We start from the raw sequence: 18,088 nt of genomic DNA, 5'->3' as shown, positions 1-18,088 counted from the left end.
TTCCTAGGAGCAACAGGAGGACACAGAATGCTACGATATATCTACTGTATGTATTTTTTATGATAAAATGTACAACAGACATCCGAATCCCCTACACCCCTGGAGGACATGGTCGAAACGGAAGGGGTATCTCGGAACATGAGGTGTAAAACAATGAATTCGACATGAGGTGTAAAACAATGAATTCGGCATGAGGTGTAAAACAATGAATTCGGCATGAGGTGTAAAACAATGAATTCGGCATGAGGTGTAAAACAATGAATTCGGCATGAGGTGTAAAACAATGAATTCGGCATGAGGTGTAAAACAATGAATTCGACATGAGGTGTAAAACAATGAATTCGACATGAGGTGTAAAACAATGAATTCGACATGAGGTGTAAAACAATGAATTCGACATGAGGTGTAAAACAATGAATTCGACATGAGGTGTAAAACAATGAATTCGACATGAGGTGTAAAACAATGAATTCGACATGAGGTGTAAAACAATGAATTCGGCATGAGGTGTGAAACAATGAATTCGACATGAGGTGTAAAACAATGAATTCGGCATGAGGTGTAAAACAATGAATTCGACATGAGGTGTAAAACAATGAATTCGGACGATTTCACCGCTTTAAACGACATTTCGGAGGTCGTTGATTTGCGGTTGTTTGAAATTGGCAGACAACAGGTTACCAACAACTCCGAGACAGAAACAACTTTAAGTCATGATATTCTAAAACAGAAAGACAACGATTTTTTACAGATATTCAGAAACAGATGGACAATTACTTTTTTTTTATTTAAACATATTTTTTAGGCAATATGTCAAATGGACGTATTCTTATAATTTAAAACGTATCTATTTCATATAAATACATGTTAACACTTTCTAACCTATGTACGATACCCAAAGGCTACCGGGCATAATTGATTGGGAACCGACAGCGTTAGACAAGGATTCTCAGAAGCAAACTGTGCCCGGTCCTTTACGTAGCCCTTCACCATCACACTATTTTCAGCTTAAGTCCCCAAAAATTTAATCCATAAAAATAATTATACATTAAAAACAAAAAAGTGTGCTGTTTTTGTGTTTACAGTGGACAGGGGTACATGCATCATTAGGGACTCTGAACGACTTCGGAAGAGCAGATGAAACAGATGTTTATCTACGTTTTTGTACTAAAGGCCTTACCCTAACTCCAAACACCAGGCAGCAGCCCAGGATAAAACAATAATCAGTGAATCCTTCTTTCCTCATGTGTACCGGCCATTGGTGGAAGAAGGTGAGAACCGAGGTGCAGCGTTGTACGTGTCCGGCCTTTTATTAAATATAACTGAACACTAAATACAAAGTAACAAAAGGCACAACCGAAAGCTCCATCTGGTGCAACTCACACTTAACAGAAAATAACAGGCTACCTAAGTATGGTTCTCAATCAGAGACAACGATTGACAGCTGCCTCTGATTGGGAACCATACCAGGCCAAACACAGAAATACAAAACATAGAACAAAAACATAGAATGCCCACTCCAACTCACGCCCTGACCAAACAAAAAAAAATATTGCATATACATTTTTTAGCATCTCAATATTGAGTTATATGTTGGAATGTCTAATAAACAAATATATTGTATACAATAATAATTTTGAAGAACATATCAAGACCATTTCAAGGACAGCTTTTTTCCATCTACGTAACATTGCAAAAATCAGAAACTTTCTGTCCAAAAATGATGCAGAAAAATTAATCCATGCTTTTGTCACTTCCAGGTTAGACTACTGCAATGCTCTACTTTCCGGCTACCCGGATAAAGCACTAAATAAACTTCAGTTAGTGCTAAATACGGCTGCTAGAATCCTGACTAGAACCAAAAAATTTGATCATATTACTCCAGTGCTAGCCTCTCTACACTGGCTTCCTGTCAAAGCAAGGGCTGATTTCAAGGTTTTACTGCTAACCTACAAAGCATTACATGGGCTTGCTCCTACCTATCTCTCTGATTTGGTCCTGCCGTACATACCTACACGTACGCTACGGTCACAAGACGCAGGCCTCCTAATTGTCCCTAGAATTTTTAAGCAAACAGCTGGAGGCAGGGCTTTCTCCTATAGAGCTCCATTTTTATGGAACGGTCTGCCTACCCATGTCAGAGACGCAAACTCGGTCTCAACCTTTAAGTCTCTACTGAAGACTCATCTCTTCAGTGGGTCATATGATTGAGTGTAGTCTGGCCCAGGAGTGGGAGGGTGAACGGAAAGGCTCTGGAGCAACGAACCGCCCTTGCTGTCTCTGCCTGGCCGGTTCCCCTCTTTCCACTGGGATTCTCTGCCTCTAACCCTATTACAGGGGCTGAGTCACTGGCTTTACTGGGGCTCTCTCATGCCGTCCCTGGAGGGGGTGCGTCACCTGAGTGGGTTGAGTCACTGATGTGGTCATCCTGTCTGGGTTGGCGCCCCCCTTGGGTTGTGCCGTGGCGGAGGTCTTTGTGGGCTATACTCAGCCTTGTCTCAGGATGGTAAGTTGGTGGTTGAAGATATCCCTCTAGTGGTGTGGGGGCTGTGCTTTGGCAAAGTGGGTGGGGTTATATCCTTCCTGTTTGGCCCTGTCCGGGGGTGTCCTCGGAGTGGGCCACAGTGTCTCCTGACCCCTCCTGTCTCAGCCTCCAGTATTTATGCTGCAGTAGTTTATGTGTCGGGGGGCTAGGGTCAGTTTGTTATATCTGGAGTACTTCTCCTGTCCTATTCGGTGTCCTGTGTGAATCTAAGTGTGCGTTCTCTAATTCTCTCCTTCTCTCTTTCTCTCTCTCGGAGGACCTGAGCCCTAGGACCATGCCCCAGGACTACCTGACATGATGACTCCTTGCTGTCCCCAGTCCACCTGGCTGTGCTGCTGCTCCAGTTTCAACTGTTCTGCCTTATTATTATTCGACAATGCTGGTCATTTATGAACATTTGAACATCTTGACCATGTTTTGTTATAATCTCCACCCGGCACAGCCAGAAGAGGACTGGCCACCCCACATAGCCTGGTTCCTCTCTAGGTTTCTTCCTAGGTTTTGGCCTTTCTAGGGAGTTTTTCCTAGCCACCGTGCTTCTACACCTGCATTGCTTGCTGTTTGGGGTTTTAGGCTGGGTTTCTGTACAGCACTTTGAGATATCAGCTGATGTACGAAGGGCTATATAAATAAATTTGATTTGATTTGAATAATATTATTTTGTCAGAAATTCAAGCCGTTGATACAGTTGTGTACTCTATCGTCCGCCCTGCTGATCGTGCTCTATCTGAACTACATTATGCTTTCATTATTTTGCATCAAATCTTTATTGACCTTAAATTATTATAGAATTTGTGTAAAACTAAGTATATGTTGTTTTCTCGAGTGTACGAAAATTATTCTAATGATTGAAATGTATGTTGTACTAGTATATACATTAAGCTGACTTTAAAAAAACAGTTAGTTAACCACTTTTCGGATAGGGGACGCTCGCGTCCCACTTGGCCAAAAACCAGGGAAATGCGGCAAATTCAAATAAATTGATATAAAAATCAAACTTTCATTAAATCACACATGTAAGATACTCAATTAAAGCTACACTCGTTGTGAATCCAGCCAACATGTCAGATTTTTAAAAGGCTTTTCGGCGAAAGCATAAGAAGCTATTATCTGATGATAGCACAATAGTAAACAAAGAGGATAAAATATTTCAACCCTACAGGCGCTACACAAAACACAGAAATAAAATACAAAACATGCCTTACCTTTGACGAGCTTCTTTTGTTGGCGCCCCAAAATGCACCATAAACATCACAATTGGTCCTTTTGTTCGATTAATTCCGTCCATATACAGTGGGGAGAACAAATATTTGACACACTGCCGATTTTGCAGGTTTACCTACTTACAAAGCATGTCATTTTTATCATAGGTACACTTCAACTGTGAGAGACGGAATCTAAAACAAAAATCCAGAAAATCACATTGTATGATTTTTAAGTGATTCATTTTCATTTTATTGCATGACATAAGTATTTGATACATCAGAACAGCAGAACTTAATATTTGGTGCAGAAACCTTTGTTTGCTATTACAGAGATCATACGTTTCCTGTAGTTCTTGACCAGGTTTGCACACACTGCAGCAGGGATTTTGGCCCACTCCTCCATACAGACCTTCTTCAGATCCTTCAGGTTTCGGGGCTGTCGCTGGGCAATACGGACTTTCAGCTCCCTCCAAAGATTTTCTATTGGGTTCAGGTCTGGAGACTGGCTAGGCCACTCCATGACCTTGAGATGCTTCTTACGGAGCCACTCCTTAGTTGCACGGGATGTGTGTTTCGGGTCGTTGTAATGCTGGAAGACCCAGCCACAACCCATTTTCAATGCTCTTACTGAGGGCAGGAGGGTGTTGGCCAAGATCTCGCGATACATGACCCCATCCATCCTCCCCTCATTGCGATGCAGTCGTTTTGTCCCCTGTGCAGAAAAGCATCCCCAAAGAATGATGTTTCCACCTCCATGCTTCACGGTTGGGATGGTGTTCTTGGGGTTGTACTCATCCTTCATCTTCCTCCAAACACGGTGAGTGGAGTTTAGACCAAAAAGCTTTATTTTTGTCTCATCAGACCACATGACCTTCTCCCATTCCTCCTCTGGATCATCCAGATGGTCATTGGCAAACTTCAGACGGGCCTGGACATGCGCTGGCTTGAGCAGGGGAACTTGCGTGCCCTGCAGGATTTTAATCCATGACGGCGTAGTGTGTTACTAATGGTTTTCTTTGAGACTGTGGTCCCAGCTCTCTTCAGGTCATTGACCAGGTCCTGCCGTGTAGTTCTGGGCTGATCTCTCACCTTGCTCATGATCATTGATGCCCCACGAGGTGAGATCTTGCATGGAGCCCCAGACCGAGGGTGATTGACCGTCATCTTGAACTTCTTCCATTTTCTAATAATTGGACCAAAAGTTGCTGCCTTCTCACCAAGCTGCTTGCCTATTGTCCTGTAGCACATCCCAGCCTTGTGCAGGTCTACAATTTTATCCCTGATGTCCTTACACCCTCTCTGGTCTTGGCCATTGTGCAGAGGTCGGAGTCTGTTTGATTGAGTGTGTGGACAGGTGTCTTTTATACAGGTAAAGAGTTCAAACAGGTGCAGTTAATACAGGTAATGATTGGAGAACAGGAGGGGTTCTTAAAGTAAAACTAACAGGACTGTGAGAGACGGAATTCTTACTGGTTGGTAGGTGATCAAATACTTATGTCATGCAATAAAATGCAAATTAATTACTTAAAAATCATACAATGTGATTTTCTGGATTTTTGTTTTATATTCCGTCCCTCACAGTTGAAGTATACCTATGATAAAAACTACAGACCTCTACATGCTTTATAAGTAGGAAAAACTGCCAATTCGGCAGTGTTTCAAATACTTGTTCTCCCCACTGTATATCCAAAATGTCAATTTATTAGACGCGTTTGATCCAGAAAAAAACAGCTTCCAAAATGTGCAACGTCACTACAACATATTTTAAAAGTTGCCTATAAACTTTGCCAAAATTTTTCTAACTACTTTTGTAATACAACTTTAGGTATTTTTAAACTTTAATAATCGATCTAATTGAATACGGCTCTATCTGTTTTCAATAGAGGACGAGAGGAAAGTAACGCTACTTTTCATGTCTTGGCCAACTCTCAACAGTGTTACGCAGTCCCTAGATATCGTTGCACAAATGAATAACCTCAACCAAATTCCAAAGACTGGTGACATCCAGTGGAAGCGGTAGGAACTGAAAACAGGTTCATAAGAAATATAATTTGCCAATGAGAACTCAGTGAACAGACAGAGACCTAAAGATGCTGAAAGTCCTCTGGGTTTTGCCTGCTACATAAGTTCTGTTATACTCACAGACATGATTCAAACAGTTTTAGAAACGTCAGAGTGTTTTCTATCCATATCTACTGATAATATGCATATCTTATATTCTTGGCATGAGTAGCAGGAAGTTGAAATTGGGAACACTATTTATCCAAAAGTGAGTAACGCTAAAACAAATAGTGCATTAACTTCTTAAGGTATACGGGTATACCTTAAGAAGTTAATGCACTATTTGTATTAGCGTTATCCACTGTTTTTTCAAAGTGGAAGAGGACAGAGTTAGTTTCCTGGGGTTTGGAAGGTGTGATGTGCGATGGCTTCTCAGCCTTGTGCGGAGGAGACGCTGTTGTTACAGCGTTGATTCAGGTGTGTTCCTGAGAATGTAGTTAAGGTGGAGGAGGTTCTGCACACTGTCGGTGAACAGGTAGGAGCTGAATTTATACATTCTGCTTCTAGAGTGAACAGAGCTGCGGTTGTGTTCATGAAAATAGTACATTTGGTTGGTAGGCTCATTGCTAGTGGAACATTTGTAAGGGGTGTGTTGGTGCCAGTTTCACCTCTTTCTACCCCTTCGACCAGGGTGGTAGTCGCAAATTCACCTCAGTTTATTACGGATGATCAAATCAGGAAAGAGCTGTGTCATTTTGGTAAGTTTGCTAGCGAGTTTCGTGTACTGTCGGCAGGTTTTCAGGCAGATGCCGTTAAGCACGTTGTTTTGTTCCGGAAGCAAGTATTCATGTTTCTGAATAACAATAAGCAACAGCTAAATGTGCATTTTAAAGTGAGGCATGGGGAGGGGCTCTAAGCAGGGTTTGCCAGTACAGATAGTCTATGGGGTTTTGAGTGTGGGGATTTGGGGCCTAAGTGCTTTGCGTTCCCAAATAAAGCCCATAGACAAGGTGAGGGTACAAGCGCCAGGGGGAGAATCGAGGTCAACATGCAGGGGCAATGAGACGCGGACAGCAGAGGCTGGGCCTAGTCATGCAAGAGATGGTGGGGTATCTGAGGCTGGGCCTAGTCATGTTATGGAGGGTGGTGTAGATGAGGCTGGGACTAGTCAGGTTATGCTAGTGGATGAGGAGAGTATAGTGGGGAAGGGTGAGAGAGGAGGAGGAGGGTGTCAAGCGGAAAAGGAAAAAGGGGGAGAAGTTAGGTCGTTTTTGGGCGGCTCTGACTCTCCTGTCCAAAAAAAGGGACTTGTGTGAACTTAAGAACTGAAGGCCTGTAGTATTACTCTGTGCGGACTACCAGATATTTCCCAATGTCCTCTCTAACAGACTAAAGTCACATCTGGACTCGATAGTGCTTAATTAAGAAGCTGAATATAAAAAGTGGGTATTCTTACATAGAAATGGGTCAGGCTTTTTGCTCAATAGCACAAAGCAGATCATTCAATCTATGTTCTTACTGGTTCTAGACTATGTTGAAATAATCTAAATGAATGCAGTGGCCCCTTCATTAAAAACTTTAGATGCATTTGACCATAGATAATTTTGTTTTATAATGGGTACATGTTCAGTACACATCCCTGCATTCTCTATTATAAAAGTAGGTTGTCCTACTTTGAGGTCACGTAGGTCAGTTTGTTGCTCTTTTTGCCTTTATACAGATCTTTGACCTACTCTAAACTACCTCGGTTGTTAACATCTACAATGATCATTAGACGTACGCGTCAGAGTTATCATACCCAGTGTCGGGGTTTGTACAGAGTTGGGTAAATCAGCTCTTTGCCTTTAGGATCTTTCTTACCCCTTATTACTTTGGGGTTCTAATCTCCCTCTTTCAAAATCCCCCCGGTGTACATGCACCGGACATCCATAGGCTGGAGCCACCCGGAAGCTCGTGGCATTTACATATAAAGAGAACTAAATAGGAAACTCAACAGTGTGTTAGGCTGAGAAACATTATTTAGATGGTAGTTTTATTGTTGTTGAAAGCTTGAAAGGTACACAATGCGAAGGGACCTTGTTTCTAACACCCCATGCAGAGACACCCACACCCACACCCACACCCACACACACACACACACACACACACACACACACACACACACAATATCCCCCTCCAAGAGATTCCTGCTTCATAGACAACAACCCTAAGGGCACTTAAATAGGGGGTGTGGGCCATTCTCTTTCAAACACAGACCCCCCAAGTTCAACCAATCAATCATCATGACAACTTCAAAGGAATCTATGCAATATATGCATAAATTAGCACACCCTCTAACGCGTGGGAACAGGATGCCCATATATGGGCATAAGCACGTGATCAGTTCCCGCCAGGATGTCCTGACCGGATGCCCAAATATGGGCATGCACACGTCATCCTGACATAGGGTCATAAATCATACGTTTGACGTGTGCCGTCTACTTTATTCTCTCTAGTGTGCATAACTATTCATCCCCCTCAAAGTAAATACTTTGTAGAGCCACCTTATGCAGCAATTGAAGCTGCAAGTCTCTTGGGGTATGTCACTATAAGCTTGGCATATCTAGTCACTGGGTTTTTTGACCATTCTTCAAGGCAGAACTGCTCCAGCTCCTTCAAGTTGGATGGGTTCTGCTGGTATACAGTAATCTTTAAGTCGTACCACAGATTCTCAATTGGATTAAGGTCTGGGCTTTGACTAGGCCATTCCAAGACATTTAAATGTTTCCCCATAAACCACTCGAGTGTTGCTTTAGCAGTATGGTTAGGGTCATTGTCCTGCTGGAAGATGGTCCCAGCTTAACTTCTTATGGCTGGGGACGTATTGAGTAGCTTGGATGAATAAGGTGCCCAGAGATGCCCAGAGTAAACTGCCTGATCCTCAGTCCCAGTTGCTAATATATGCATATTATTATTATATTTGGACAGAAAACACTCTGAAGTTTCTAAAACTGTTTGAATGATGTCTGTGAGGATAACAGAACTCATATGACAGGCAAAAACCTGAGAAAATATCCAACCAGGAAGTGGGAAATCTGAGGTTGGTCGATTTTCAACTCAGCCCCTATTGAAGATACAGTGGGATATTTGTCATGTTGCACTTCCTAAGGCTTCCACTAGATGTCAACCGTCTTTAGAAACAGTTTGAGGCTTCTACTGTGAAGGGGGACTGAATGAGAGGGGAATGAGTCAGAGGTCTGCCAGCAGTCACGAGCTGGTCGTGCGCATTCACATGAAAGGTATCTCTCGTTCCAGTGCTTTTCTGAAGACAAAGGAATTCTCCGGTTTGAACATTATTCAAGATTTATGTTAAAAACATCCTAAATATTGATTCTATACATCGTTTGACATGTTTCTATGGATTGTAACGGAACTATTTTACATTTTGTCTGCAACTAGTGAACACGCTTCGTGAGTTTGATTTGTTTACCAAACGTGCTAACAAAAGTAGCTATTTGGACACAAATTATGGACATTATCGAACAAATCAAACATTTAATGTGGAACTGTGATTCCTTTTTTTATATAAATATGAACTTTATCGAACAAAACATACATTTATTGTGTAACATGAAGTCCTATGAGTCTCATCTAATGAAGATCATCAAAGGTTAGTGATTAATTCTCTCTCTATTTCTGATTTTTGTGACTCCACTCTTTGGCTGGAAAAATGGCTGCTTTTCAGTGACTTGGTTCTGACCAAACAATCATTTTTGGTGCTTTTGCTGTAAAACCTATTTGAAATCGGACACTGGGGTGGGATTAACAACAAGATTACCTTTAAAATTGTATAAAATATTTGTATGTTTTAGTATTTTTAATTATGAGATTTCTGTTGTTTTGAATTTGGCGTCCTGCACTTTCACTGGCTGTCATATCGATCCCATTAATTAAGTCTACCCCCTCCTTTTTCGAACATTCTGTTAAAAATCGCGCAACTTTTCAGCGTCCTGCTACTCATGCCAGGAATATAGTATATGCATATGATTAGTATGTGTAGATAGAAAACACTCTGAAGTTTCTAAAACTGGTTAAATCACGGCTGTGACTATAACAGATCGTGTGTTTCATTGAAAAGCGCAAGAAAAACTGCTCTCTGAAAGCTAAAAATTATTTCCATGCGTCACTTTCATGGGTTGTTAAAAGGGCACAAAATGTATTATCGACCTGCATGCAATTCCTACAGATTCCACACGATGTCGCCATTGTCGTCATTTTCAAGGGAGTTTTTTCTTGGTAAATCCAACTAACTGGATTCCGTTTCTTCCGGTCTCCACCAGGATGTTTTGAATGTGCACATTGGCAGCCATTGATTTGAAAACGAGGAGCTATTGAATATACATCGCCCTGTAATCATTTTGATAGATTATAAACGTTTACTAATACCTAAAGTTGGATTACAAAAGTATTTCGAAGTGTTTTGTGAAAGTTTATCGTCGACTTTTTTAATTTTAAAAAATGACGCAGCGTTTAAAAACAATGTTTTTTTCTGAATGACACAGCTTCCATAGAAAGCTATTTTGGGTATATATGGACCGATTTAAACGAAAAAAAGACCCAATAGTGATGTTTATGGGGCATATAGGAGTGCCAAGAAAGAAGCTCGTCAAAGGTAATGAATGTTTTATATTTTATTTCTGCGTTTTGTGTAGCGCCGGCTAAGCTATATCTTTGTTTACATCGCATTCAGGCATTTTGGGGTTTTGCATGCTATCAGATAATAGCTTCTCATGCTTTCGCCGAAAAGCATGAGCATTTCCAGGTGTCTACTTGAGACATCTGCGTCTCAAGTAGGAGCAAGAAGTTAAAGGGATCTCAGCCCTAAGAAGTTTAAATCTCTGAAAATACAAACAGGTTTCCATAAATAATTTCCCCGTATTTATCACCATCCATTATTCATTCAATTCAGAGCTGCCCCTCAGTCCAGTGGGGTCCTTGGTGAGGGTTACTAGGCCATGGTCGGCGGCGAGGGTCGCCAATCTAAGGACGCGATGCAGGCGGACTGAGACTTTGTTGGAGTGGGGTCCACGTCCCGCGCCGGAGCCGCCACCGTGGACAGATGCCCACCCGGACTCTCCCCTATGGGTTTAGGTGTGTGGCCGGGAATACGCACCTTGGGGGGGTGGTTCTGTCACACCCTGGTCTTAGTATTTTGTGTTTTCTTTATTATTTTGATCAGGCCAGGGTGTGACATGGGTTATTTGTTTGGGCTTTGTTGTAGGTAATGGGGTTGTCTATAATAGTCTATGGCTGCCTGGAGTGGTTCTCAATCAGAGGCAGGTGTTTATCATTGTCTCTGATTGGGAACCATATTTAGGCAGCCATATTCTTTGAGTGTTTCGTGGGTGATTGTTCCTGTCTCAGTGTTGGTTTGCACCAGATAAGGTTGTTTAGGTGTTCACGGTACGGTTATTTGTTTTGTATTGTTTATCTTTTATTAAACATGTATCGAAATAACCACGCTGCATTTTGGTCCGCCTCTCCTTCGACGGAAGAAAACCGTAACAGTTTGGAGTCATACCTTCTCAGGTAATAATCTGACAAAGATTTAGGGTGTCCAATTGCTTTCAGACTATTCAGGTTGTTTAAATATGTCCCAGTTTAGGTCACCTAGCAGGACAAATTAAGACTTAGTGTAAGGGGCCAGGAGAGAGCTTAGGGCAGGTAGGGTACAGGCCGACACTTATGGAGGTCGATAATACCCAGCAACAGTCAACAAAGTGCTTTTTGAATGCTTAATTAATGCTTAAAATCAGCAAATAAATGTTTTGGGGTACAGACTTGGTGGAGTCAACCGAGCACTGAAGGTGATCCTTGGTAAAGATTGATACTCCCCCACCTTTGGAAGATGTGTCGAGCCGAAAAAGGTTATAACCAGAAAGGTTAACATCAGTATTCAAAACACTCTTCGTTAACCACATCTCAGTAATGACCAGCACATCTGGATTGGAGCTGTGAACCCACACTTTCAATTGATCCATTTTAGGTAACAAGCTTCTAGTGTTAATGTGGAGAAAACCCAGGCTTTTACGAGAGCATAAATCAGTAAAGCAGATATCAGAGCACAAGTCAGAATTGGTGCTAGCAACTATAGATGGGCCAGGGAGTACATGCACATTTACAGATATCGTCAACAGTAATACATAAAGGTACGACAGAGGACAGGGAGTGCTCTGCAGTGTTGATTTATGACATTTGAATGTGCATTAGATGGCAACAAGATCATATTGTACAGTAATTTCATCAGGTAACATGAATCCAAAGAAGGTGAGGTGTGGCTACAAACAGTCTGTCCCACTGATGGGTAAACAATACATTCCATAGTCAACAAGCATGCTGGAGTCATGAGGAAAACAGAAAAATAGCAAAATGCACAAAAATAACAAGAATTAATCTTTCAACCGATATAACACACTGGTGTGTACCTAAATGTTTAATATCCATACATTTTAAGATTATTTGTTTGAATTGCGCCTTTCAGTTTCAGCGGAAGTTTTCCCCCTAGAGGGACACCTAGCCCAAAGGCTAGGTCTTATTTCAAGGTTTTACTGCTAACCTACAAAGCATTACATGGGCTTGCTCATACGGTCACAAGATGCAGGCCTCCTTATTGTCCCAATCATTTCTAAGCAAACAGCTGGAGGCAGGGATTTCTTCTATTGTGCTACATTTTTATAGAATGGTCTGCCTATCCATGTGAGAGACGCAAACTCGGTCTTGACCTTTAAGTCTTTATTGAAGACTCATCATTTCATTAGGTCCTATGATTGAGTGCAGTCTGGCACAGTGGTGTGAAGGTGAACTTAAAGGCACTGTAGCGACGAACCGCCCTTGCTGGCTCTGCCTCTAACCCTATTATGGGGGCTGAGTCACTGGTTTTATGGTGCTCTTCCATGCCATCCCTAAGAGGGGTGCGTCACTTGAGTGGGTTGAGTCACTGACTTGATCTACTTGTCCGGGTTGGCGCCCCCCTCGAGTTTGTGCCGTGGGGGAGTTATTCGTAGGTTATACTCAGCCTTGTCTCAGAGTAGTTGCACCCTCTACAACCACTGTGATTATTATTATTTGACCCTGCTGGTCATCTATAAATGTTTGAACATCTTGGCCATGTACTGTTATAATCTCCACACGGCACAACCAGAAGAGGACTAGCCACTCCTCAGAGCCTGGTTCCTCTATAGGTTTCTTCCTAGGTTCCTGCCTTTCTAGGGAGTTTTTTCTTCCCACTGTGCTTCTACATCTGCATTGCTTGCTGTTTGGGGTTTTAGGCTGGGTTTCTGCATGGCACTTTGTTACATTGGCTAATGTGAAAAGGGCTTTATAAATTAATTTGATTGATTGTACATAACATTTCTCTCAACCTGCCAACCAGGCCTGAAAACTAGCCTAATTTAACATATATATATTTTTAACCTTTAATTAACTAGGCAAGTCAGTTAAGAACAAATTCATATTTTAAAATTCTTATTTTAAAAAGCCTACCCCTACCAATTGTGAGTCACACAAATTACCTCTCAAAACTCGCTCACAAGGCCTGAAAGCATATTTGTTTTATATTAATTGCAACATTTAACCAATAAACCCTTTCACATTAAGTCATTGAGAGCATTAGGAAGGAATATTGATGTACATTAAGAAGCAAAATGTCTGAAGAGAAAATACAATTTGCATTATCACTTAAATGTACCATTCTCCATGTCAGTATCATTGTGGACTTTTTCACATAACACAAGCAAACTGGGTGGGAGTTTCAAAACTTCCATTTCAAATGTCAACTTGTGCAGCACTCGAGACCCAAGAACTGAACATGTGTAAAACCCTTAGATTGACAAGGTTTTGCCATTAGAAAAGAGTTTACTTTAAACCATCTCTGAGAGAAATTATCTAAAGCCGCTAGAGCGCCTTAAGTCATTTTCATTTTCCAGTGCTTTGTCGCTGTTCTAGCGTGTTAAAATGTTTTATGGAAAAAGGGTGTCTCCATAATGACAATCTAAATAGCCTACCTACAACTGGTAAAAAGATGACACCACGTGTGTGCATGATGCTCTGTCACCATGACTCAGCTTCAGTGTGCTCTCAACACACACACACACACACCCCTCCGGCCATCCCCCTCCCCACCCCCACCACTCACTCACTCACTCACTCAGTAAACAGCCTGCACACTGCGTGAAAGTCAAAAGCTACAGGTCACAGTGAAATGTATTTTTTTAAATATATAAAATATATATAAAGACAAATACCATGGCGGCCGCAACATTTATTTGAATTGACTATTCTCAAAATGATCTAGAACATATCAATGGTTAAAGTATAAACACAAAACAACACAGAGGAGGTTAAATTAAAAAATGTATTCTGAAACAGTCACACTGTAGTGTGCTGAAGGAAGTCATGTGTTTATGGTCTGCAAAATGACTTTACTAATAATAAGTAAATGGTTTATAATTACATTTATTAAACATCTTATGAACGTATTAATCATTACTACAAACTATAAAAGTTGTTTATAAATGTGTGAATAACTAGCTCACTAAAGCAAATGTGAATACTGACTGAATGACTGAATGATGAATGACTTATTGATAAACTATTTACTAACTAAAAGGTGTTACTATAAAGTGTTACCAATCTCTAAATTCATTCAGAAAAAAAACAGCATCTGACAGAGCTGCTCTGGTGTGACCCCTGACCTGGTAGCAGTGATGTAGTGAGAGTAGTGGTAGTGAGAGTAGTGGTAGTGTTCACACCCAGTATGTTGAGGTTGAAATGGCTGCTTCAGTCTCCTGCGCTGTTGTGTTTATCATTAATCCACATAGTAGTTATTTATAAAAGTGAGAATACCTAGCTGACTAACATGGGAGTAATGATTAAAAGATGGTGTGCAAACTGTAAATGCCTTACAAATGGTTTATTACTGAACACAGTTATAAATTATTACCCATAATTGCATATCCATATTCTTAAATTTTACCATCAACTGCTTACACAATACACCATTGAGTTAGACTTGGACGTTATCTGATATCATGCAGTATTGTTCATTTCAACTTTAGTACAATTGTTGAAAGCGTTGTGTCCCAATTGAGCCACTAGAGGGCAATGTTAAAAAACATAAAGACTGAGTAATGATGAATGAATGATGAATAAACTATTTACTAATCCATTATACATGTAATGAGACATTAATGATGTGTAGTCAAAATAAACATTATACATTCATTATTACAAAGTGTTACCAATCTCTATATTCATTCAGACTGAACAGCATCTGACAGAGCTGCTCAGATGTGACCCCTGACCTGGCAGCAGTGATGTAGTGAGAGTAGTGGTAGTGAGAGTAGTGGTAGTGAGAGTAGTGATAGTGTTCATAACCAGTATGTTGAGGATGAAGTGTCTACTGTGGTCTCCTGCACTGTTGTGCTTATTCATTATGGCATATACTAATGATCAGTAAATGGTTTATAAGTTCATTCATTAAAGATATTATGAATGATCTTATGAATCATTATTACACAGTATAAAAGGTGTTAATAAATGTGTGAATAACCAGCTAACTAAAACAAATGTGGGAGTAATGATACATGAATGATGAATAAACTATTTACTGATCCATTATACATTCTTCATTACAAGGTGTTATTATAAAGTGTTACCTATCTCCATATTCATTCACACTAAACAGATTCTGAGAGAGCTGCTCTGCAAAATATGTATGTGCCTTTGAAAGGGGTAGGGTACTAGGTGCCAGGGGAATTGGTTTTGAGTGTTTCAAGAATGGCAACGGTTTTATGTTTTTTACACTCAACAATTTCCTGTGTGTATCAAGAATGGTCCATTACCCACAGAACATCCAGCCAATTTGACACCACTGTGGAAAGCATTAGAGTGAAGATGGGCCTGCCTCCCTGTGGAACACTTTTGACAACTTGTAGAGGCCATGCCCTGACGAATTCAGGCTGTTCTGTGGTCAAAAGGAAGCGCAAATAAATATTAGAAAGTTGTAATGAAAGAGTATTGTTACATGAAAGAAGCAATTACAACAATTGTATAACAAAACCATATCAAACCTGTTTGTCAAACTGGGGAATAAAAACATAGGAACTATGAATGTATTAAATTCAGAGTTAAAATAATTTTAGCTGTCACTTTGAACCATGGATAAAAGAAAGCATAAATTATTGGATTAATTAAGGAATTAACAAGTGGCAGAAAACTGATGATTAGTAATGACACATTTTCACTTAAAAAAGAAAGAAAGAAAATAAATAGAGATGGAGTCCAACAAATGAAATAGTTGAAAACAACAATAGACAGAGTTTTTGCTGCTTTTCTCTCAGATTTATTTGCCTGTACAGTTTGAACACAAGACACACTGGCAGCCTCTTTTGAAAATACCTTTCTGGCCTGTGATCTGGCCACCACAAAGATTTTCATATAAAGTGTCATAATAATAGAGCATGGGACAACCGTTTTAAGTAGAAGGTCAATTATAGTAACCCAATTTAACCCTTCAACAATAAAACATTCTTTCAAACACCTACTTGGTACCTGTACATTTACAAAGTTTTTTATAATAGTAGCATCGTATAAGATACAACAACACCAGGTAATGGATATACAACACATCATTCTTGTTATTGTTATTTTAGAGTGGTACAATAAGGGATCACACACAGCAACATAGCGGTCAATAGATATCAAGACCAAATTGCCCAGAGATAAAGAAGTACACAAACAAGAGATGTAGAATTGAAACACACAGAAATATTCCCCAAAACTCCAGCATGATTCCATTATTGCTATAGTCGTTGCTGGTATCACAATCAGTCCCACCAGGAGATCTGACACAGCCAGAGAGAGGATGAGCAGGTTGGTTGGAGTGTGGAGCTGCTTGAAGTGAGAGATGGAGATGATCACCAGTATGTTCAAAAATACTGTAACTGCTGAAATCACTGAGAAGAAGATGTACAGTATTAAGTAACCAGAAGTCAATGGCGAAGTCTTTCTGCAAGAAGAGTTTCTGTCTTGAAAACAGTATTGAACATCTTCGTGTTTCTCCATTTGTAATAAAGGGTCAAAATGCTGGGGTCCTGCTCCTGCTTGGTCCTGTGTGTGACCCTTTCAGGTCAGCCTCCTGACAAACTCTGAGCTCTGCCTCACTATTTATCCCTGAGTTACTGACAGCCACTCCCCTCGGAGTCTCTCTGCACACACACACATGTGCATGTGAGCTCACTAATGAAGAAAATGTTAAATAAACAAACAATTTATGAAAACATGATGTAATGTATGACAGGATTGGATGTTGCTGTGCCCACCTATTCTGTACTTCAGTCTTACTGACTGTTAGATAAGAAAGTAGCATAGTATGGGTGATGTTTTGGTCACTCAAAGGCTATTTTACTTGGGAAATAGGATAACTGTTTAAGACTAACAGTTTTGGGTGATGTCAGTGCTCAGTTTGGACCATAATCCACAACCTCAGGAGACATGACAGTACGCCACATGTCAGCTGGCCAGTGTTTAGTCCTTTAGGTGCCTTTTAGCAAACTCCAAGTGGGCTGTTACGTGCCTTTTTACTGAAGAGGCTATTTCATCTGTCCACTCTATCACAAAGGCCTGTTTGCGACCTGGGATAGGAGTCTTGGTTGCTTCAAATGTCTTCCAATTAAGATGGATGGAAGGCAATGTGTTCTTGGGGACTTTCAATGGTGCAGAAATGTTTTGGTAACCTTCCCCAGATCTGTACCTCAACACAATCCTGTCTCTGAGCTCAAAGGACAATTACTTCAACCTCATGGTTTGGTTTTTGCTCTGACATGCACTGATAACTGTGGGACCACCACATTTGGAACCACCAAGACTCTTCCTAGAGCTGTCCAGAATCAGGGGAGAAGGGCCTTGGTCAGAGAGGTGACCAAGTACACGATGGTCACTCTGACAGAGATCCAGAGTTCCTCTGTGGAGATATGAGAACCTTCCTGAAGGACAACCATCTCTAAAGCACTCCACCAATCAAACCATTATGGTAGAGTGGCCAGACAGAAAACACTTGACAGCCTGGAATTTGCCAAAAAAACACGCAGACCATAAGAAACAAGATTATCTGGTCTGATGAAACTAAGATTGAACACTTTAACTTGAATGTCAAGAGTCAGGCACCGCTCATCACCTGGCCAATACCATCCCTACAGTGAAGCATGGTGGCGGCAGCGTCATACTGTGAGGATGATTTTTAGCGGAAGGGACTGGGAGACTTGTCTGGATTGAGGGAAAGATGAACAGATAAAAGTAC

At 40.8% G+C, this 18,088-nt stretch overlaps 1 protein-coding gene across 1 annotated transcript; it reads right to left on the bottom strand.

Annotated features, from left to right (window-relative positions):
* Positions 1-15,894: 15,894 nt before the first annotated feature.
* LOC139380584 (trace amine-associated receptor 6-like) lies at positions 15,895-16,854 on the bottom strand. The gene has a single exon (XM_071123403.1). It carries the CDS (start codon positions 16,852-16,854, stop codon positions 15,895-15,897), a length of 960 nt encoding a protein of 319 aa, XP_070979504.1.
* Positions 16,855-18,088: the final 1,234 nt, after the last annotated feature.

Source organism: Oncorhynchus clarkii, chromosome 22, assembly GCF_045791955.1.
Source record: "Oncorhynchus clarkii lewisi isolate Uvic-CL-2024 chromosome 22, UVic_Ocla_1.0, whole genome shotgun sequence".
Taxonomy (NCBI): domain Eukaryota; kingdom Metazoa; phylum Chordata; class Actinopteri; order Salmoniformes; family Salmonidae; genus Oncorhynchus; species Oncorhynchus clarkii.
The sequence above is the reverse complement of the archived record's forward strand: the minus strand, read 5'-3'. Positions and strand labels throughout refer to the sequence as shown.